Raw genomic sequence first — 24,887 nt, forward strand, 5'->3', positions numbered from 1 at the left:
GAAGGCTGTTTCTATATCTTGGCTATTGTAAATAACGAGGCAATGAACATGGGGGTACATATCTATTCAAATTACTATTTCATTTTCTGTGGATCCAAACACAAAAGTAGAACTTCTGGATCATATGGTATTTCCATTTTTAATTTTTTTGATGAAAATACCTAGGGTTTTTCATTTTCTATTCCCACCAATAGTACAACACTTGTTATTTCTTTTCTTTTTGATAACAGTCATTCTCACAGGTGTGATGTGATGATTCACTGTGGTTTTGACTTGCATTTCCCTGATGATTAGTGATGTTGAGCACCTTTTCATGTATCTGTTGGCAAGCTGTTGCCTTCTTTGGAAAAATGTCTCGACAGTTTCTTTTCCCATTTAAAAATCAGTTGTTTGTTTTTCTGTTATTACTGTGTATGAGTTCTTTATATTTTTTGGATATTAACCCCTTATCAGATACATGATTTGCAAATATTTCCTCCCATTCACTAGGTTGCCTTCTCATATTGTTGATGATTTCCTTTGTTGTGCAGAAGTTTTTTAGCATGATGTAATCCCACTTAATTATTTTTGCTTTAGTTGCCTTTGCTTTTGTATCAAATTAAAAAAATCTCCACCAAGACTACTGGTGTTTTCTTCTAGGTGTTTCACGGTGTCAGGTTTTTCATTCAAATCTTTAATCCATTTTGAGTTAATTTTTGTGTACAGTGTGATACAAGTCCATTTTTTATTTTTTTAATGTGGTTGTATAGCTGTTGTGGTTTTCGCATATTTGTGGTTCGGTTTTAGAAGATTCTTTTTTTTTCTGCAATGGCCGATTTATCCCATAATCAAAGTCATAATTTGATAATACATCTTGATATTTGGCATGGCGTGGTCCCTTTTTCAAAATTGTCTTGACTTTTTATACTTCAATATGAATTTCAGGTTTGACTTCTCAAGTTTTATAAAAAGCACTGTTGGGATATTAATGGGATTTGCACTGAATTTATATAATAATTGGGGAGAATTTGTCTCATTTATTTTTAGGTTGAAAGCTGGGATTTCCAACATATTAACCTACAGAAATGGCTCAAAAATGGTTCAACTTAATAATAAGCATTCCCATCAAAGAATGTCACATATCTTTGAGTTATGTGGGTCTTCTTTTGTGTTTTTTAATAGTTATATATGATTTTTTCTTTAAATATCTTGCATTTCTTTAGTCACATTTATTTCCAGACACGCCATAATATTTGTTGTTATGAAAGATGATATTAAGTTCTTTGAAGAGTCACTCTAATTTGAATATCATTTTCCCTTCTTCATTAAAACATGCAGAAATCACTTAGGAACATGATGTTCTACTTTGTGTTAGGGTAACTTAATTGTAAGCCTGCTTCTTTATAGAGGGATCACCTAACTAATTTCCAATGGCTAGAAACCTAATAATTTTCATAGTAATGTTGGCAATGAACTCAACATATAAATTTACTGTGGGGCCAATAAAAACACACTGTCGGGTGTATTAGACACAACTTTGACTTAGAGACTCTACATGAGAACATATTTTACATTTTTATTAAGCATGGAACTCCATGGTCTGGCCCTTCCTTATCTTCCCAACTGTGTCACTGTTATGCCCCTAAATGTATCCTTTGGCATGAACCATGCTGACACTAGCAGTTCATGATAAGCCTCAGGGATTTTGCTGGTTTTCCCTTGACCTGGTCACTTGATTAACATTGACTTCTTTAAAATTCAACTCAAGGATTAGCTGTTCTGGAAGCATCTTCTGGTGCTCTTGCAATTTTGTAGTGAGATTGCTGACATCTGACTTTGCTACTCCACTCTGAACTCCTAGAAAACAGTAACTCTGCCTTATTCAAGTGTCAAGTGCTCTAACAACAGAGAGAAGACCCTCCCAAAAGCGAAGGAAATATCCAAATCAAAATGATGGAAACTAGGATATAAGGGGTGAGGAGTAAGCTCTGCAATGATTGCTGAATATTAGATGGTCAGGTAGTAGTTAATGCTAACTCCCTATGTGGTAATAATGACCGATGACCTGCAGCACTAATACTCTCAGAGTCTGTAAAATCTGTATAAGTTTATTTTGTCATCTTAACATTAAAAAAATATCCAGCTGCTAGGGCTCAGAAATGCAAATTCAAGTGGTTGAGAGGTCTGAGAAAACTTTAGTCCAAAAGGGGCAAGTAAAACTTGACACTGGGTTGTTTGTGTAATGTACTACAAGGAATCTGATGATGAGGTTTAGTGTAAGGACTTGGCTGTGTGTTAGCTGTGATTGGGGGTTGGGGTCAGAATTTGTGATGAAGTTGGTTTATATATTTACCCATGGGATGCAATTTAAAATTTAAATGTCTCCAACCCCTTCAGTATACAGTATTTTCAATAAATTTTGTAAATAGTTTCATTTCTTTCCATTATAACGTAATGGATAGGACAATCTTGGCATTTTATATAGAAGCATCATGCTACTTACAAAGACCATGGAATAAAAGTTTAGTATAATTCACCACGGAGTAAATGCCTCTGGACGGCTTTTAGACTCATCTATCTGATTAAATAAACATACATCATGTGTTTGCATCTGGCTTCTTATGCAAAAAACTACCTTTTGATCTCCTAAATTGACCCCCTAGCCTGATCAGTAACTCCTGTTTTGTTGCTCAGTTGATCATCTGTACTTCCAACTTAGACAACATGTGTCCATCCAATTTGGGCAAATTAATCTTATCATCAAAACTCTCTTTACCCATCCAAGTCCAATTCAAATGACATCTCCTCCATTGATCCTCCCTGATCATCCAAATCCAGAGATGCTAGTTTGTATGTGATGGAATTTTATAACACTTATGTGTACATACTATGTTTTTTGAAAGGTAAGGACTAAATGTGGCTCATTTTCATTATATTCTAGAATATAACAAAGCGCCTGGTTCATTGTAGATAATTAACACATTTGTTAGGTAGAATAAATTATAAATTGTTTGATATTGTTATGATAATCTTGGTGCTCCCACTAAATGACAAATTCTTTGAAGTTGACATGTGTATTTTCAACAATGAAGATGATGCATTAGTTCTACATACATAATAAGCTCTCATATCTTCAGATTGGTAGACCTTAAACCAATTGATAGCTAAGAGCTGTATCTGAAATATTGAGCAGAAGTACCAAAACAGAGGTCAATAAGGTTAAAGGTAACCCAAGAAAACTAGAGTCAGGATGCCTCTGATTGACTTCTCATGAAGAACACAAAGGAGGTTTTCTATATTCAATCAAATTTTAGAGATTTGAGAAACAATTTCTGAGGAAGAGAAGTGCAAGTTCTGTGAAATGACAAAACTCGGAAATGAAAGATAATAAACTTGTTAAATGGCACCAAAAGGATGAATGATTCCAATGTTTTCAAATGAACACCATGTGGCTTCTTCCTTCTCTGTTGAGAATTTTACCCTAAGATCAAGTCTCATGAAAAAACTTTGTGGACAGAAGGAAAAAAGTTGGTGAAGTAGGAATAATCTGAGACACAGTAAAAAGTTGCCTTATAATAATGTTAAGTTTGAAGAGAGTTAGGAGTTATTGAAAACATACGATCTAAAGGAGATCTGATAGACATGATCCCCACAAGGCTATTTTCTCTTTAACCATAAAAAAGACAGAGAAAGGAGAAGAGATCTTAGGAAAGACTAAGACTGAAGACAGTGGTGAGAAAAGCTATATAATATTCCTATCCGTGTAATCACTGAATCAGGGAAAAGTCATAAACAACGGTGCTTTCATTGGGGATAAAGTCTATTGCTTTATTCGTTCAGTTACAAAATTGAGTTATGATAACAGAATAGTTTCCAAAAGCTTTCAAGAAATTGCAAATTGGCTGACTTGAAGGGGTTATGGTTGAAGTGAGCCCGTTGGAACTGTGCCAAAAACACAGGCATGAAAAGCATTTTGTACCCACACGCTGTGAACTTTGCTGTTGTTCTAATGAAGTATTGAATGATTTTAGGCACTTAAAATGTTTCAAGTGGTGCTAAGTCTATGGTTACTGATATAGCGCCTTAGCTATCCGCTATCTATATCTATGAATTGTAGACACACACAAGTACACGCATACACTTGTATGCACACACACTCATCCTGTCCTAATAAATCCCTGTGGTGTGTTCACTCTCGCCACAGCCCCTCATGAGGGTGGATGCAAACTGTGAGGTATCACCATTCACTGAAAGTGCCTTCTCTGTATATAGTGAGGTAGCATTCCTATGACAATTTATAAAAGAAGAGTATTGCATTTCAAAGAAGATTAAATAAAGTCAAGAAAATGTTTTTCCATTCATATAAGAATAGCTAAATGAATTCTGGGAATACATACCATATTACAGTGTATGGTTGCTAAAAGGAGCAGAAAAATATGGACTGACATGGAAAGGCTTCAAAAGTTGTGATTAGGGCCTCCCCGGTGGCGCAGCGGTTGAGCGCTGGGTTGCGAAGCTGCAGGCGACCTCTGCGGCGCTGGTTCGATCCCCAGCTGCTCCCCGGCCACCGGAGGAGGGTCCCACATGGCGCGCAGACCTCTCCTGCCGCCCGCTGCTCCCCTCAGCAGTGTACCTCTGCCTGCTCTGCTCCCCGCTCTGGCTCTGGTGTATTCTCTCACCCTCCTGCGCTTCTGACTGTACCCAGTGCATGTATAAACAAAGAAACAAAGAAACAAATAAATAAAAAAAAAAAAAAAAAAAGTTGTGATTAAAAAAAGTCATAAAACAAAACACATAGTATGATCTCAACTCAAATTTATCTTAGAGATGCTGGCTTTCCCATGCAACCCCACTGCTAGTCACTCACTGTAATCCATCATCTTGTTTATCATAGTATTTGTTACTATCTAATTGTATACTCTATGCTTACAGTTCTTTTTGTTAAATTTATTACCTATCCTTTTCCATTAGAATGTAAATTCAAAGTTCCTGTCTTGCTCCCGGCACCTACTACATTCCTGGCACAGAGTTAGCTCTCAGTGAAAAGCTGTTGAATGAATGAAATGTTTATACACACCCACATTTGTGTGTATGAACATAGAGATAAAAAATAGACAAATCATTGTCAAAATACACATTCAGTCATTGCCATGGGTCAATTCTCCAAACAGCTTATTCTAGTTCTATAACATATGACCTCTGAAATGAAAATATATTCATGTGTTACTTATTTAATTTAAATAACAGTAGTTATAAAACTGGAATTATAAGCCTCTTTATCACCAGCAGAGTCACTGAATGAAAGTTTTAAAAGCTATGTAGGTACAGGGCCTCCCTGGCAGTGCAAGGGGTTAAGCACCACACTATGAAGCAATCCTCAGCCTCTGCAGGATGAGTTCGATCCTCGGTCAGGGAGCCACCCACATGGCGTGGCAGACCTCTCCTGTCCTCTCCTGTCTCTTCCGCTGCTCCCCTCAGCTGTGTATTTCAGTCAATCTGCTTGTTCTGTTCCCCACTCTGTCTCTGGTGAATCCTCTCACCCCCCGCATCTCTGGCCTGTACCCCAGCTCTTGTATGCATAAATAAATACATCTTCAAAAAAAAAAAAAAGCTATGTAGGTACAGTCCCTGAGATGCTGGGTGACCATAAGCAGGTCAACTCATCCTCCTTCCCTAACATAACCTTTCTATGTTTTCCTTTTGTCCCAGTTTCTCTTTCTCTCCCTGAAGCATGGACTGCTTTTCACACAAAGCAAGCTGGCTGATCTTGGCTATGACCAAACCATAGTTCCGTGTGTTGCCTGAGGGCACAGAAAGAATCATAAGAGGAGCTTAATTCATTCAAAAGGGAGGAGCTTTAATAGGTTTAGCTTTCCAATAGGAAAGTTATGAAACTACATAAGTAGTGGTGGTTGCACAACATTGTTAATATATTTACTGCCACTGGATTATTCATTTTAAAATGGTTAAAGTGGTCCTCCCCTGGTGGCGCAGGTGGTTGAGCACAGCGCTGTGAACCTGTCTGCAGCCTCTGCAGTGCCGGTTCGATCCCAGCCTGCCAATGAGAATCCCACATGGCACGGCAGACCTCTCCTGTCTTGCTTGCTGTTCCCCTCAGCAGTGTATTTCTGTCGTCTGCCTATTCTGCTCCCCACTCTGTCTCTGATGAATCCTCTCACCCTCCCATGCATCTGACCTGTACCCCGGTTCTTGTATAAATAAATAAATAAATCTTAAAAAATAAAAATAAAAATAAATAAAATGGTTAAGGTGGTCAAATTCATGTTATGTATATTCTGCCACAAGTTCTCTTTAATGGGATAAGTTCTCTCTAAAGGGAAGCCAGATGAGCAAGTTCTCTCTCATTTCTTACATTTGAAATTGTAAGTCCTCTGGAAATTCTAGAGAGCTTCTAAAAGGATATACAACTGAAAATAAACAACTGACAGGGACTCCATCATTCATATGAATAGGCTTGTGATCATAATGTGTGATGGCATAGTTTGCACATTCCTCTTTCACGTCTTATGTGTCCTGTGCCCAGGAGTTCTCAGCACTGAATGGGAGCAGGATACTATGCTGGAAAACATATCCAAAAAATTGTCCTTGGGGAAAGCATTAGAATATGAATTATGATATGATAAGATGTTATGTACCTATGCAAGACCTAAATAAGCTGGCACTTTACAGAAAGTGAGATATATTTGGGGGACAAGATGGATTCTCCATAAATACCTTCTATTGAGTTCTAATACAAAATGGGACTGTTCTCAATGGGTTACTTTACTTGTCTAGAGGTAAACCATAGAACCCTACAGCTAGACTTGCCAGAATCATTGAACTCACCAGATTTGAACAAGTAATTGCAGATATGAGCACAAAAAGCAGCATTCCACCTTTTCCAGTCATGTTAGGACTGTGGTTAAAGTCAGGGAGTCCCTATTATCTGAAGTTAGGGTATGGTTCCAAACCCAGGATGCCAACCAACTATATGTTTTTTCTGCTGTGACCCAACTGCATTCCTGCCTTAATTCCACTGCTTTTCCTCATCTTCTAAATAGAAGTTTATCCTTGTAAAGAAGCTGTGTCTTGGTTCTGCAAAACATTCAGAATGTCCCCCGGGCTCATATTGTCAGCAGTGCGACTAAACCTTGAGTTTGTTTGAAGATGCTGGCACGAGGGGAGCCATTGGTATATTCACAAGTGAAAGCTAGCTTACTTTTCTGGGAACCTCACTCCCCTGATCTTAAACGCACACTGAGAATGGAGAAGAGAGCTGCCGCCCATCTTCCACACATTTACCGGCTCAATGGTTGATAAACAGAGCGGCCAGCTCACCTGCACATGAGCTGCCCTCCATGCACCTGGGAATATGGTACACATTTCTTCTGCAGTATTTCTTAACTCATTATACACCATAACAGTAGATTTCATGACAAAGAAAAGGCAATTACTACTCAATTTTAGCAAAAGATAGTTGACATCCTGAATTTCGTTATTTCTAAGAAATCAAGCAAAGATGTTGATTCTAATAGCCTGAGGGTGAAAGTTAATGATCCCTGGGTGTTAACATCTCATTCACCCCTCTGCTTTTCTTTAAGAGTTTTTTTAGATCTAGGAAACCACTCTACAATTCAGATGTAATTCTGTCCTGTTGTATGACGCCCCTACCCACCTGGATATGAATACACAACTCACAGGTGTTTGTAGGGAGTCAGTGATTTGGTGACAAGAAAGTTGTCCCTTAAAGGTCATTCGATAAATAGTCTTAATGATCAAGTCAGCTAAGAAGGAATATTGATCACTGGGTTAAAATGATGCTTTCCTCTCCAGTAAGCCAACTTTAGACAGAATTTATTCTTTCAAAACTGTTGTTTCAATCCTATTGATTTAATCTTAAAATATTCTGAAAATGCTTTTCTGTCATAGAAATTTAGTTCAAGTAACATCTCAGGTCAGTTTTGCCTTTTGTTCTCTGAAATAGTTAACAAGAGAGTTCATTACTTTTGTTAGCATTTTAATGACTTTTCACAAACCCCATTTTCTCTGCACAATCATTTATGAGATAGTTTGTGCCTTTATTAGTGCAAGACTAAACTGGATAGACCTGCCATGTCTGCTTTGCAAACTTACCCTGATTCTTTAGTACCACTAAGAAGGAAACTGCCAGCAGATGCACAAACAAGTCTCATTCAGCTCTGTTCCCTATTTTAAACATTTTTAGGAACACACTGGGGGGCCTGGAAAAGTAGGAGGTAGAAAGGGGACTTTCAGATTGCTTTGGAGGAGTTCCTGGCCCCTTAGGTGGCTGGAGAGGTAATGAAGGCACTCAGGGGAGCACAGTTTTCCAAGTTAACTTCATATCTTAGTTCCAAGTCTGGGTGCAAACCCTTTCACTTTTAGCCCAATAGAAATGAATGTTTCTGAAAGGAACTTTGCTATCTATATACCCTTAAGAATCAAACCATAGTCAAAGCATTCACTGACAAACAGAATTCATCCCCAACTTAGAGCTATTTATTGTATGGGAGTTTTTGGTATTGACGCCTACACTTTCGGCCCCCCTCTCATATTTGGTTCTTTATGTTATATTCACTTTAACTTGTCCATTTTCTTTTCAACTGTCTTTTCAAAGTAAACTTGTCTTAAATTTCCTTCCCTTTGGAAAACTTTGCCCCCACTGGTCCCTCCTAATAGTTTTCCATTGTTTTTTCACTCAGTTGTAATTCAAAAGTTCTTCTACCTTTTATTACCTATCACATATTTCTCTTTTCCTATCTTGAGTCCATTCTGTGTATTCAACTAACAATGATTGATTAAGAACCTATTATGTGTGCAGTAGTAAAGTAGGAAAATTAAAACACAAAGGATGTATTTTTTCAATTATGTAATTAATGTGTTAAAGATATTTTAGCCATAATATCTTCTACTTGTCCTATTTATTAATTCCTTTTATTCTATTTTATTTATTTATTTTTTTAAAAGGGGGACACTTGGTGCTTTTTCTTTTTAAAGATTTATTTATTTATTTATACAAGCACTGGGTACAGTCAGAAGCACCGGAGGGTGAGAGAATTCACCAGAGCCAGAGCAGTGAGCAGAACAGGCAGAAGGACTGAAGTACACTGCTGAGGGGAGCAGCGGGCGGCAGGAGAGGTCTGTGTGCCGTGTGGGACCCTTGCCCGGCAGCGGGGGATCAAACCAGCGGTGCAGAGGCTGCGGGCAGCTTCACAACCCAGTGCTCAACCGCTGCGCCACTGGGGAGGACCACCTTTTATTCTATTTTAAATCCATAAACTCTGGTGCCCAATTGACGTAATGATGATGACAACACCCTTGGTTGTGCTGCTTGAAGAAGCTGCATTCACTTAAACGCACACACATTAACTACTCTAGATATTTGGTTATCCAGATTTTAGTTCTCTTATTCACTGCTGTATTTGCAGAGCCTACTTCTGCGGTAGAAACAAAGTAGTACTTTATAAATAAATGTTTGCTGAACAATAAGAGTGTTGGCTAATATGGAATGGATTCTGACCCTTTTAAAACTAAAAAGTCACTGGATTTGGGTTTAAACTATTTTTAACCTTATATTTGGCAGGTCCACTTTAAAAAATACATATTTTTTATGCTTTAAATTTTTCTAGAATAAATTTTAAAAATAAAATATAGTTTTTAGGGAGCTGAATCTTTAAGAATTGGAAATAAGAACAATGTCCATTGTTTTAAATGCACACTTGTTAATGTCCATGAGGTCACTTAACACAAGTGCCTGCTTGTCCTCTCAAGTGCTGTGAGTGGCAGAGGACATGCCACACTCGGCACAGAGCACAGGAGCCAGCATTGCTTCTGGTGTGCACTTGCTCAGCTACCCACTAACTCTGTGACCTCTAGGCATATAAGAATTTAGCAAGCCTCATAAAATTGTAATGAGGAGTAAGCAAATAATATTGGTGAAATGCTTAAGATAGTCCTGGGTGCCTGATGTATACTTACAATAACCTACATCTGGAAAGTGCATCTAATAATAGTGCCTACCTCGGATGACAGCTGTGGAAAGTAAACCAGAGATCTGTAGGTTGCCTAGCACTGTGGAGTGTATAGTATTTTTAAAAATTATTTTGTTAATAAAAAGGCATGTTAAGATATTCTATCTATCTTCAAAGGTTTTAAAAATAAGCCCACACATATGCTAAGTGAAATAAGTCAGATGGAGAAAGACAAATGCCCTGTGATTTCACTGATGTGTGGTAGATAAAGAAACAAAGTAAAACAAAACTTAGATTGAGACAAAAGAGTGGTGGTTACCAGAGGGGAACTGGCAAAGCAGGGGTGGGTCAAACGGGTAAAGAGGGTCCATTGTCAGGTGGCGGATGGGAACTAGACTATTGGTGTTGACACAACATAGCACATTCAGATGTCCAAGCACAAAGCTGTACACCTGAAACCCATATAATGTTATAAACCAATGTTATCACAATTAAAAAAACAACAACCAAACACATTAAACAAGAGGACGGTAAGGATGTGCTATGATGTGGATTGTAACTAAACCAAAAGGAAAAGGAAGCATTGCTGTGATTAGAACTTGAAAGCAGGACCCCAAGTGGAGGCGGGGTTCAAGCAGGCCTGTGGCCCAGAGGCCGAGGGGCAGCAGGGAGAGTAAAGGTGGCCTGGTGTGGAGGGAGTGAATCAGAACTTATAGGGGAGGCTGTACACTTGAAGTCCTGGAAGCCTGGAGCTGGAGACAGCCCGCTGTAAGGGGCCAGCAGTGTAGTTTCTGGGACTCCATTTTCCTCTTTTGGGGTACCAAGCGGAAACTATCTCAGGTCCCCAGTGCACTCACTTTCCTGGACCCGTGTGCTTAAGATCCTTTTTGTTCCTGCTTGATGCCCTTTGGCCTAAGAATGTACTACTCAGCTTTCTTAACACTTTCTTGAAATTGCATTGCGTCTATAGATGGCTGTGCCCCACTGGAAGATTTTCCTGAAAGGAAATGAGAAGGGAGGAAAAAAGCCCAACTCTCTGAGGTTCTTTCAGCACGCGTTTTATGGCTACTCCTCTTAAGCATGAGCTCTTCTGTGAGACCTGCTTCCTCTCTCATATTTTCTTTGGAAAAGAGTAAGTTGTCATTTAACAAATAACAATGATAATGGGCCGGATCCTATCCATGGTCCAAGGTCACTGAAATACTCTCAGTATATAAATTCTTCATGAATTGCCAGATTTGTATAGAAGATATAGCTTCAGTCTTAAAGGTTGTTCAGTTTATTCTCAGGGGTTTTAAAACTCAGTCTAGCTTTCCAAAGGCTCAGAATATAAAATACTAGTTTCCAGTCTTTTTAAGACTATGATCTTGATGTTTTTCTATTTTAGCTTTGGAACCATAGTGAGTCAAGGACTAACACTTTGGCAATCTGTAATCTATACTGAATGCTTTGTGAAAAAAAGAGAAATAAATAAATAAATAAATAAATAAATAAATAAATAATAAAAAAAGAGAAATAACCATGGGGAAATTGGTATTTTTGAAGATATTTGCATGCATGAACATAAAGGTCATACATAATCTGAGATATATGCACTTGTTGCTGAATTTACTGCCTCAAATGGGAATCTTACACATATGCAAGAGATTATCTCCAGAAAATTAAGAAATTTCTACAAAGATATATATTAGTGTTAAAGAGTGAATAAATAGGAGAGAGATAAAATTGACAACTTAGTATGGTTCAATTCAATAAATACTAACAGTGGCATATTAAAATGATTTTTAAAAAGATTTTTTGTGACCTTTATAGATAGTCTTCTTTTGGTCATCATAAGATCAAAGAAAGCTGGGCATAACTTATCTTTATTGGACTTGGAATTGCTTGATATTTGAGTTAATTTGTTAATTAATCCTTCTGATACTTTCCAATAAAATCTGATGATTCATTAGGCAATTTCTGTATAAATGAGGTGGGTCAGAAGGTACTATTTGTCAAGCAATGTCTTAGGATGTTTAATCATCTTAAGTTATTTAAGTGTTACCACATGGTCAGTATTGTCATAATTGTAGAAGTTCAGAGAATCAGGAGAAGTACGTTGTCCACATCTTCTGACCCATGAGGGCAAAGCCAACGACTCCCTGAACCTCATAACATTTCCCGATTTGGAGTCACTTCCTTGGCATTCCTTGCCTGGTCCACTAGCGGGTCTCGGAATGGTCAGGGGCTTTCAAAAGTGGTTCCACTCTAATTGTTTAATCCACACGAAAAGTATGAAAGCTGAACTTGAGCAAAATTTATTCCTTTCAAAGAACTACCCCGCTCTTAGATGAACATTTCATAAAAAATATTTTGTGATCAAAGAAGTTTGGGAAATAGAGAACTTACAACCACCTTTCACCTGATCTCTTTAGCATAGAACTGTTTTTGGTCCTATGCTAACAGGAACTCCGAGTCTTTAAAAGGAGGCTAGTACATGCGTTGGTTTACAAGCTACTAATTCCTATTCATTCTTCCTTTTATTTCCATCAGCACAGGAGTTTTGATCAGCTCGGTTTCCAACCTGGGCCAGCTCACCCCTCCTTAGGCAAACTGGTGGTCTCCTGCTCCCGTGAGGTCACCGTATTGATGCTAAACTCAAGTGAGAACACTTGATCATCGCACTCTACAGCCCAGAAATCCTGGGCTCAAGCAATCCTGGGCCTCAGCCTCCTGAGTAGCTGGAACTGGAGACTTACACCACCACGCCTGGCTCATCCTTTTGTTTTGGTAAAATACTTTGAGATTAGTTTTCTCAGTTTAATGTGTGTTTTTTGGGGCAAATCTTTGTGTCTTTGGGCTTCAATTTTCTTCCTTTTTTTATTTTTAAAGATGTATTTTTTTATTTATACAAGAAGTGGGATATAGGCCAGAGGCATAGGAGGGTGAGAGAATTCACCAGGGACAGAGCAGAGAACAGGCAGATGACCGAAAACACTGCTGAGGGGAGGAGCAGGCAAGACAGGAGAGGTCTGCCGCAACATGTGGGTATCTCCCTGGCCGGCTAGGAATCGAACCGGTGCTGTAGAGGCTGCGGACAGCTTCATAGCACTGTGCTCAACCCGCTGTGCCCCCGGGGAGGCCCCCGGGCTTCAATTTTCTATTCTACAAACGAGACTAAAGAGATTCCAAAGATTCCTCTAACTTTAAAAATTCTATGACATAGCTTAGCCCACTCCACCCTTGACCTCCCCCCCCCACTTTGGGGTGATTTGTGCTACCAAATGAAGTTGCTATGGATAGAATAAGATTTTTGTGAAAACTTTTAGTTAGTCCATTCATTCATTCATGAAGCATTTATTGATTTCCCAGTACTGTGTCAGGTTCTGAGGATATAAAGACAAATGAAACACACAAAGACAAAGTTACACTGTCTGCACTCAAATAAGGGCATGTATGTGATTCAAATATAATAAGAGAGCAATAGAAAAGGCATAGATAATAAGGTGCATATGAACTAATTAGAAAACGTCTCCATTAAAGAGACTAGAAATACCTGTAAGCATCATGGAGAGCAACTTGGTGCTGTGTGATGGGGAGCCCATGAAGACCTGAAGCAGGGGAGTGACTTACTCAGAGCTGCACTTTATGCAACTGTGGAAAATGGATGCAAAGAGAAAAGAGACGCAGGGAGATCATCAGGAGACAAATGCAGATATCCAGGGGATGGATAGATAATGAGCACAAGAAACAAGGAGAGAGAGGAAAGGACAGAGTTGAGAAATATTTTGTAGGTATAACCTGCTCAGTTTGCTGACTAATAGAGGAGCAGGACACAGGAGTGGTCATCACCTTCTAGTTTGGATGATGATGAAGTATGTAATATCAGCTTATGAGAAGGGCTGATTTCTGAAGAAAAAGGTAAATACGATCAGTTTGGACCTGCTGAGTAGAAGACCTTTCCTTTTCTTTTCTTTTCATTAAATAAATTTTGATATTGATTTTTGGGGTTACATTTTTTGTTCTTCCATATGTGCACATGTTCCACTCACCCTCCACCAATCCATCCGTGCCCATACCCCATCTGCTTCCTCCATCCCCACCTCCCTCCAATGCAAGGTCTTCCTAAAACCTTTCGGTATCTTCAAATTGGAGTTGTTGGCTAGAAGACTCACATGTGAGGACCACTCTATTATTGCCAGTTATTTATTTGTTGGGGTATTCAAATAAATGGCAATTTTATTTTTAATACAAATACAATTATCAAAATATTAAATAAGTTCAATTTAGTCTTCTTTAACCACAAAATTATGAGGCAGGAAATGGATAGTGTTCATACTTACTGATTCAGGTCTAGTTGTTTTTAAACATATTTTTAGTTGAAAGAAAATAAACACATGATCATTAGTATAGATTTCTTTTACCAATATTATAAGATATCTTTTAAAATAATCTTTTTTTACTAAGTCACTAAAATTGGCATAGGTGAATTAAAAAGATCATAATCTACTCCGAATTTATGTATACTAGATGCTTAAAGATCTGTAATACTTCAAGCCAAGGAACCAGATCCTCAATTTCTCTGCTGTTAAGCTAAACTGATACACCTTATATGTGGTTCTTTCCATTTCCTTCTGAGTGCACTATTTAAAGCAGGCTCCATACGTAACTTTCTACAGGGTTACGAATACAGTTTGCAACTCTATCCTCGAGATAGTTCTGGAATAGATGATGGAATAGGTGATGGGAATGTGAAGGGAAGAAGGAATGACAAGAAAAAGTAAACACAAGGAATGAATCTCTTACCAGGTTCTTCTTGTATTTTGTGGTTGTTTTTAAACCAGGTTATCTGCGGCTCGGGCACCCCGTCAGCCTGACAGTGTAAGGTGGTAGAGCTGCTGACAGACACGGAGTGATCGCTCAGGTTTCGCAGGAGATAGGGAGCTTCCTGATCTAGTGAATAAAGAAAGGGAACTGTTATTACTCTTCAATGTCATTTTATTGTACATGTATATCAACATTTTAAATACATATAGGAACAGTAAAACTCAACTGTAAGGTTTCATTCATATTTTCCCTAAGCTTATCTTCTATGAATAACCTTTATTAAGTTGCTATAATAAATTGAACTTGTTAGACCACAGAGTAAAAATCAACACCTATTTTCAGATTTCGATAGCAAGGTTTTTGCTTGACCAACTGGTTTGCTTCCTTTTTTTGAGAGAAACGTTTATAAAACCTGAGGATTTTGCACTCTTTTAGGGGAGCTTGAAATGAAAAACACGATCTTGTACACAAACTTGTAAAGAATTTTTACATGAATAGATGGCATTATAGTGATGAGTTAATAGTTTCACATGTACTTTTCCTGATATGTTTGTGAGGGTTTGTTTGTGTTACTCAGCTGTCAGTCACCTAAATTGTAAGGCAACAGACCAAACAGGAGAATTTCTTGAACTTTGAAAGCTTTATTGATTATTTCCTTCCTCCATTCCCTTCCCAAATGCAAGCGCCCAAAGGATTAATTCAAGAGGCAGAGGCAGAGATTTGTAGTTTTTGCACTATATAATAGTACAAATAATGTATTTTATATTATTTTCTCTTAAAACATACAAATATGATACAATACAGTTTATTTTAATAAAATGCCAACCAATATAGTACAACAAAATGAATTTAATACATTAGGATGCAATACATTACAACATGAAAATCCCACATAGGAATAACAGTACCCCCAAGGCCCCCGATGCGTACAGTGTCTCTATTTCATGAAATAGTCAGTCCTGCTGATGTCTATACATTCTAGTTAGGTGGGTGCTGGGTTGGTAGCTTAAACTTCCAAGGTAAAAGAATTAAAAACAACTCCTACTGTCTTTCCCACCTTCCCAAATTATCCTCTCCCCCTGCTTGTTGCAAATCCTGGAACAGAAATCAAAAGAGTTTTGGCATAACTTACGCATCCTGCGTCACTGGTTTCAATTATAGAATGAGCTTTCTCTGACCATTTTTGATTTCCTCATCTTATTGTACTAAAACTGTGAAAGCAGCTTAGGAGAGATTACAATGCTATAAGAGATGACACATTGCAATGGCTTTGATTCCATGTCCCTGCAGGATTCTGCCGAGTCCCAAAACCTTTCTCTTTTTATTCCTGCAGGGAAACTCTCAGGATTAGCATTCATTAAAGCAATTTAGAAGTCTCAGATTAAAAAAGTATATTATCATGTAACTTTTATAACATGTTGACATAGTATATAACACGGCAGGATTACTATCTGTTAGGAGAAACAGATTGCTTATTATATTTTGATTTCCATAGCTTATTAGACTTGTTTCATTCTATACAAAATGAAATCTGAAGGCAAAAAAGTGTTAAAGGAAGCGCTCTGATTTATAAACTCTTTCCACATAGTGTAGAACAAATGATAGCAACGATCTTTTCACCTGTTTCAGTGCATCTTTTCTAGCCTATCTTGGCCCCCTGGGCAGAACCGTTTGAATATATCTGTGCTTGCATTCTGTGAAACAACTTTTCCTAGTTGAAAATGCAGTCATGTATCAAAATCTTCAATTTTGATAACTTTTACCATGCTCAATCATTACAATTTTGTCATTTTTATACAGTGAAGATCCCAAACATATCAGCGAACCAGGACAAGAAAATAAAGAACAGTATCAGATTACAATTTAGTATCTTTTACAGTGGCAAGTCAACTTTGACAAATCTCATTTAAAACTCGGACCCCACTCACCAAGTTAGGCTTTTAATAGCTTCCTCTAGCACACATACTATTTCCTATGTATTAAATATAAAATAATCTATCATTTCAGTAGGCCTTATTATAAAAAAAAAAAAAAGAAGTCTGAACACAGAGCCCACAACATCCAAATTATTTTCATAGCTACAAAATGTAACATCAGCAACACAGAATTTGAGCTTCCCTGACAGGTGGATGGGAAACCATGCTTATGTAGAAGAGAATGCCTGATCTGAACATAAACATCATAAAGGACTCCCAAAGGCCCTATCTGTACTATACAAACTTCAGACAAGAGGAGCAGCAAAAGGGTTGCAGAAACAAACACAGGTCTCTCAATTAAATACAAAGTTTATATAAACATGTCTGAAACATACAGTATTATGATTTTTTTTCTTTGTACCCATTTCTGAAAAATGTTCTCTGATGTGATAAGTCTCACTTTTGGCTAGTTTCTAAATGACTGATCAACCAAGGAATCATATTTCATCCCCACTTTATATTTTTCAATGTATAATATATACATTATAGTGATCTGCTTTAAACCTTAGTTATTTGATGGAAATAGGCAGTTGTTTCCCAAAATTTAACTAAGTGGAGTTGATCCCTTCAAGCTGAGAAAATCAGAATAGGATATTTCTGCTAGTTATTAATAGCCAAAGATACTCTCCACCAGGTTCTTCTACTTTTCAGTGTTGCAGTCCTGAGATTTGCCAGGTCCCCTAAAGACAGAGTTTCAATTCTCCCTTGGGAATGGGGACTGAGGAACCAGCCTCATGCCCTCTACTCCTTGTCAACTGTTCTCCAGATTAGGCTCTTTTCTCTTTTTCGTTTATCTTCCCCTTACCGTGCATCCAAAGAATAACTAATAATAATAAAAGAAAACCTGCCTAAATGTCTCCTCTTTTTGAAATTCTCAGGAAAGATGAATTATGCAGTGAACAATAAATTACCCTATGGAAACTGCTAACATTATCTCCTATAAATACTAACACCTTTCCTTCCCCTCCCCACAAAAATTGCAATTTTAGGGTGAAGGAAATGATAGATTCTTCACATCCAAGTCACTGTTTTTTAAAATAAACAATCCTTAAGCCATTCCCTTTGCTTTTTTAGCTTTAGTAAAAAGTGAGGTCCCCAGTACTATGGTACTAAAGCATTGTTTACTGAGGGAACACTCTGACTTATAATGAACAAAGACTCCAGGCAAAAGAGCCATAGGTAAAATTTCAAGATACAATTGATTATTCTTTCCTTTGGGCTGACAACTTCCAGGTTACTAATTGTTTTCAGAGCATTTGGGACTCCATAAAACTGGCATTCTGGGGAAATGCTATTGTTTACTCTTTCACACTTGACAAAAGCAATTCCCACGTGAAAGACAAGTTTAGCCGTGGGACAGAGTCTGTTACCTAAAGGAGGAAACAGTCTCGTGAGTTCCCAAGCCTGAAAAGCTGTCATATTGTCATCTCCTATCCAACTGGCCAGCCACTGTGTTCTCAGCCATGGCTATTTGGGTTATTATAGTCTGCCTTCCAATAGTTCATGCAAGTCACATTTAATAATCAATCATAAATGAAAACAACAGAACAATGCATATTAGAGTTGGTGAAAAAGTCACTTTCCCCTCAAATGCAAGCTTAAAACAAGAGATTATAATCTCTCTTGATTTAAAAATAGTGTGTATTTTAAAATGATTCTGAATTCTTCTTCTGTAGTTTTACTATTTTTTAATCCCCATAACAATCCTATTAACATTTGCATATGGGGAAAGTGGACTTTTTATACGAACAAGTTTTAGATTTACATTTAGAAGACTGTATTAAACCTTTGGTTACAATAGCCTTTATTTCCCTGATAAATTGATTGTGGTACAACTTCGAATGTCACTGATTAAACAGGATCAAGTTCTTTAGAATAACCAGGGGACAAAAAAATGTTGAAATTGAAGGCGTGATCCGCTTCATTTCAGCTGTCAATAGCTGGATAGTCCACTCAGAGGCAGCAGACTAGCATGCTAGCTATCCAGAACTGCAGACAGAAGCGAAGTGGATTTGAATCAGGTGGACTTACATAAATCATATTGTGCTAAAACTTTAATACCTCTGAATTACACCAACATCTTGCATCCCTGGGGCCCACCTTAGAAGCTCCAGTTCAAGATTAATGTGCTTAACATAAAAAAAAAAAAAGCATTTTCAAATAAATAAGCATTAAAACTTGCTATCCAGGTGCTATTTACAAAAAATCAAGAGCAGATGAAATAGTACAAAATAAAACCAGGCAGTGGTCCAACAGAGTCTTAAATTCAACTGTACTCATTCTGGGCTGGAAAATTAACTTATTCATGTCCATCTTTGGCAGAAACCAGCATTTGTTTAAATTATTCAGTTTGTGCAGCTTTGAAACTTAAAAATAAAAAGAGGTTGGCATCAAAGTGGAAGGAAAGGATCAGTCAGTCCCAAGTTGTTTATCAGGCAGGAGAAGACAGCAAAGAGCAAAAAACACAAAGAACGCACTGCAGGGATCCTCCAAATCCAAACGTGCACCAAGTTGGCCCCAGAGGGCAGACCCCTTAGCCTGAATGGGGAGCCCAGAGCTGAGACCTTGGGGGTCTCATTATTACTCCTATCATCTCCAAACTCATTTTGGGAGGAGCATGTCCTCTGAGCCGGAAAGTTAGCAACAGTGACAATAAATCAAGATGATATGAGACAACTGTTACTTTTTAATGAGTCCTTTAATGTTTTACATTACTTTGTGTGGTACAATCATTCCTTGTGCTTTTAAATTTGGAGATCCGAGAGAAAACAGCCTTTTTGTTGCAGTGCTCACCTCTAATTGTAACTTCTTTCTTCTGAAGGATTTCTTCCCCTGTGAATATGTTCCTGGCTCTGCAGGCATAGGTGCCTGAATCTTCCAGAGAAACATTCTTGATGATAAGATTGAGAGTAATGGAGTATTCTTTAGTGACGGCCATTTTTTGCTTGCTAATACTGTGGTGTATTGTTCGGTTGCTGACTTTTCGCAGCAAAATCCAGGTAATGTCTCTGTATAAGAACTTGTTAACTGTGCAAGACAGTTTCAGGTCCTCTCCTTCTGAGGGCATTTTTTCCAAGTTAACATGAAATCCATTTGGCACATCTATAAAAGAAGCAGAAAGAACCTCAGTTCATAAAATAATCATTGTCTCATACCCAGAAAATAGCTCATCACAAGATATCCGAAGATTCAAAAAGTCGTTCCTAGATAAATTGCTACAGAATTAATAGGGTAAGCATTATCTTCTTATTTTTAGGGAATTGATCAAACATGTTAGCTTGGAACCAGTTAAGTTCAATCCATCAGAAATCAGGCAGGAAATGCAAAAAACGACAATTATTAGGATGGTGCACTTTCCTTATTTGCCTGAAGTTGCTCTTCCAAGTGGAATGGTTTTACAACTTGGGATGATAAGCAAGCTACCCATTTCTCATCAGGACAGAACTCCCACTGGCAAGTGGACATCTGAAGTGGGCAAAATAGTGAAGTAACACAAGAGCGATTTGTACTAAAACCCAATGATGCAAGATGGTCAAACTTTTCCAAAATAAGTTGTGAACAAGTGAGAATAGGAAGTCCCAGGTATACACTGAGAGACTTCAGTCATGTCTGTCAAGATCACTTTAACCCTAAACTTTTCCAGAAAAAACAATTGCTTTCCCAAGTCCCCTACAATTAGAGTGACAGTAGCTTCCCTGCTGCTGTCCCTTTACCTTCTCTCCCTGCTCTGTGCTGGCACAGTGCAGCACAGAAGGCCCAAGTTACTTGTTCAAGTCCCCTTTTGTGTGACCCTTCCTCTCAGAAAGGAGCAGAGAATTCTCCTGATAATAAAGACAACTAATCTGGAAGAGTTGTCAGAGTCCAACATGGGGCAGTGAGGAAGGAATGGCAGATAATAATTTTAAAAATCAAGTTTACTGTCAAAAACATATTAGACATTTTTGCAAAGGTGGCTGCACCTTTACAAGCCATTTTCTCCATTGTCAATTCCCAACTAACTTTCATTTCCATCTTTTAAGTGCCTCTACCAACACCTTCTCCTGCCTCTGGAGCTTTCTCACACTGGGTCATCATCCCAACTTTTGTGCTGTGAGTTCCTTAGATTGGGACCATTTTGCCAGGAGTTTAAAAAAAAAAATCATTGGTTACTGGCCCTGAACTGACCTGCTCTCCAAATCCTCCCATTGCTTGTTACTGGTGGCGTATTTGTAGCTGAGCAAAGAATTTGCGCCAACATTTCACAAAGTACTTTGAAGATGAAAAGCACTGTGTTATGCTATTATTATTATTATTATCCTTTGCACACAAAGCTATAAAGAAACCTTTAAACCTTAAGGGGACAATAGTCCAAAATTAGATATCATATCAACTCTTTCCTAAATCTCACTTTGCTTGTTTTTCTGACTTCTCTGGGCTTTGGCTTTATTATAAAGTGTCACGTCTGAAGAAATGCCAAAGTATTCATTTGAAACCTGGGAGCGGGGGGTAACAGTGGCTTATGAAGCTGTCAGTGGTTGGAGAAAGAGGAGACCAGTAGAAGTTTTCCTGCTTTTAAAATGAAAATCTAAGAATGTGCCAGAAGATGAAGAAGCAGTCAATGGTCATTTTTAACACAACAATAAGCTTTTCAGAAATAGCCCCTCTACTTCAGCATCTTTTTATGTTTGGAATATTTTCCAAGCGTGAGGAATAAAACATCAGCCATCAACTTTTACACAGATACTAGAACAGACATATTGTGCACTGGTTGCAATCAAATCATTTCTGAAAAGAGCATGGACTTTCCATTTTTGAGGTCTCATCCTGGTAGTTAGAACCCAAGCAAGTCCAAGTAACACCATTAAGATCATGTCGAGAGTTTCTATTTACTTTAGTGATTTGAAACTTCCTGTGGAAATAGCTCACAGGTTTCCTGATGGAAGATTTTGTTTATCTTTGCCAAGCACCACCAGGAATCTCAAAATAAAATGCATTTAGTGACACTGGGAAACCAGGGAGATAAGGCTGAGCTGTTCCTGTTTCACCCTCAGTAATTGCTAACACACCCATAGTCATGCTGAGTGCCAGCAAAACAGCAAAAACACACACATAGGAACAGAGAAGAACCAAGTAGGCTTTGAGATCTGTTTCTCACATGGGGGATATTGTTACTGAAGCTAATTTGGTTTATGTTATCAGACAGCCTCTCAGAAATGGTTATCTTTCAGTATAACTACTTTGGTATTGTCTTTTGAGGCATAGAAGATGATAAATAAAATGTCCTAAGCTGGCTAATGAATCCAGAGGGATTTTTCCCCTTAGATCATGGGTTTTTATTTTTTTTTTTTAAAGCCTGAGTACAAAAACAGACCCAAGAAAGAACTGCTTTCTAACTCTTAAAGTGAAAGCAAGAAATCTTCCCATAATTAAGTATCTGTTGCAGATTTGGTATAATCATCATCAACAACAACTTATACTCATCCACCTAACACATGTCACATCCATGTCCTATTTTGAGGTGTCATAAAGAAGGGTCAATCCTTGTTCAGAAGAGACATTCAACCTAGGGTTACTTTCAACCTAGTTTACAGAGGTGTCTATTTGGAGGTAGACATTTTGATTTGTTAGGATCAAACACGTGGATTAAGTTCATGAAAGAGATAAGCATAGAACTGAAATGAATGAAAGGAATCTCATCTGCAGGTGGAAATAAGACTTTTCTTCTACTGAAAAAAGGAAATAACATTCTCTAAAAAGAAAGTGAGTGATTACTAGGGATTTCTTCTTGTTTCAAGTAGATGCTGTGTAAAAGTCATGTCCAAGTGGTGAGAGAGCCATGGCATTCTTCTACTGGTGACAGTTAATCAGTTTGTATCATTTGGAAACAACTCTAAGTTATTATTTTTATTTATTTTTTTTAATTTTTTTTTATAGAGGCATGTTATTATTTATTTATTTATTTGTTTGTTTGTTTGTTTTTGTTTATACATGCACTGGGTACAGTCAGAAGCGCGGGAGGGTGAGAGAATTCACCAGAGCCAGAGCGGGGAACAGAATAGGCAGAAGGACCGAAGTACACTGCTGAGGGGAGCAGCGGGCGGCAGGAGAGGTCTGCGCGCCATGTGGGACCCTCCTCTGGTGGCCGGGGAGCAGCCAGGGATCGAACCGGCGCCGCAGAGGCCACGGGCAGCTTCGCAACCCAACGCTCAACCGCTGCGCCACTGGGGAGGCCCTCTAAGTTATTATTTTTAAAGGAGCAACATGATCAAAATGTGGCTCAATAAAGACCTAAATCTAGAGCTTTTGACTCAGAGCAATTAAACGTTAGATCTTTTAATCATTAACCATAGTAGGTCAAGTGTAAACACAGAACCAATATACAATTATTTTCAGAAAAGAGAGACATAAGGAGCAACATTCTTTAAAGAATATTTGGTCTCATTTCTGGTGAGAATAAATCTCATGACAAATATTTAAGAAAAAGGTAATAATTAGTTTTTAAAATAATGAATGTAAACATATTAATATATTATCACCAATCAAAGCTAAAATTTTTCAAGGTTATTAGAAAAGAATTCAGAGAAGTTATATTCCAGGCCATTGGGGATTTGATTGGCATCTTGAGTGACTGGATTTGTGCTCAGTTTTAAGATTATAGCCCTTGAATTTCTAGAGTAAAATGTGAACTTTGGGCCTCCCTGGTGGCACAAGGGGTTGAGTACCGCACTATGAAGCAATCCGCAGCCTCTGCAGCAAGAATTTCGTTCCCGGCCAGCCAGGGGGCAACCCACATGGCAAAGCAGACCTCTCCTGTCTCGCCCGCTGCCCCCTTGTTCTGTTCCTCACTCTGCGTCTGGTGAGTCCTCTCACCTCCCTCATTTCTGGCCTGTACCCCAGCTCTTCTATGCATAAATAAATATTTTTTTTTTTAAATGTGAACTTTAAGTAGGTAGGCAGATGGAAGCTCATGACTTCTTTCAATGGACAAGTTCTGGGATCTAAAAAAGGTTTCAACACCCCATGTTGTAAATTTTATCACATGGTAGGAGGTGGGAGGTAATTTCTGCCTGGATTCAGCAGGTGGTCAGCTTTATCAGCTGGGGCCTTTTGAACAACAACACCATGTGCAGATACAGGAGGCAGAGTGAAAAGCTCAGTGGGATGGACTGGCTAGATGTGGAGCATTAACGACGAATGCAGGGCATCTATTAACCTTTCTTAGGGACTTTGAACAATAAGACAAGGAGCATGGTATTCTTGGTCCTGTTAGTATATCCTCTTCCAGTACTACCTAGGCAAAAAGGGTTGCTGCTGTCACTCCCCTCAATGTAAAGAGCACCTGGGTTTAAGTGCTGACATGCTCATCAAAAGCCTGGGTCCTCCTCACTTCCATATCTCATTTGGAGTCCTTGGGATCCCAGAATTTCCTATAAAGATGATCCCAAGTCTGCTTCCAGACTAGGGCCTCTTCTCTAGGTCTATCCTCTTTGGGCCAGACTGCTTGTCAGCACACATGTCCAGGTCTAAGAGAAGACTGCTTGGGTGTGAGTTTGGATGTGCAAGCCGGGGAGACCATACACCTGCTGCATGACCCCTTTGCAGTGTAAGACAGACTCAGGAATGGAAAGAGGAGACAGGTGAGCACCTCCAGGTACTGCCATTCTGCTATGGAACTCTGAGTAATCCCAGGTTTATACATTTGTACTTGATCTTACAGGCCAATGTGAAGGTATATTTGTCCACAGGAGACTGAAACATAACACTTGATTTAGGACTTGTGAATGGTTAGATGTATGATTTGTGGGCCTCCATGGGTACTCTGGGTTGACTTTGAAAATTAGTGCAGGCCTATTTTCCTTCTTCTTTCTATCTCTTCAAATATTCAGATTCTACCTCTTTCCCCAGGGCCAACCACCTCAGATCCTACTTCCTTCTCAGAGGTTTAGAGCTACAGTGTGGTGTGGTACCTACTAGTTACCTGGGGTTGTTGAAATCTTAAAATGTGGATAGTATGACTAAAATACTAAATTTTGGTCAATTAATTTTTTCAACTAATTAAAGAACTTAAGTAGTAGAACATTTTTAAAATACTAATTTCATGTTCAAATGATAATATTTGTACATAATGGCTTAAATAAAATTAATTTCGCCTTTTAAA

General features: G+C 38.3%; 1 protein-coding gene across 1 annotated transcript in view; it reads right to left on the reverse strand.

Annotated features, from left to right (window-relative positions):
• FLT1 (fms related receptor tyrosine kinase 1) overlaps nucleotides 1-24,887 on the reverse strand; it is a 171,043-nt gene that overhangs the window by 54,927 nt on the left and 91,229 nt on the right. The window contains exons 13-14 of the mRNA XM_037527077.2: nucleotides 19,544-19,852; nucleotides 14,754-14,900 (exon numbers count right to left, since the gene is read on the reverse strand). Of these exons, the coding sequence (XP_037382974.1) occupies nucleotides 14,754-14,900; nucleotides 19,544-19,852 (456 nt within the window). The remainder of the gene's footprint in view (nucleotides 1-14,753; nucleotides 14,901-19,543; nucleotides 19,853-24,887) is intronic.

Source organism: Talpa occidentalis, unplaced genomic scaffold (assembly GCF_014898055.3).
Source record: "Talpa occidentalis isolate TD23 unplaced genomic scaffold, MPIMG_talOcc4v2.1 talOcc4.5, whole genome shotgun sequence".
Classification (NCBI taxonomy): Eukaryota; Metazoa; Chordata; class Mammalia; order Eulipotyphla; family Talpidae; genus Talpa; species Talpa occidentalis.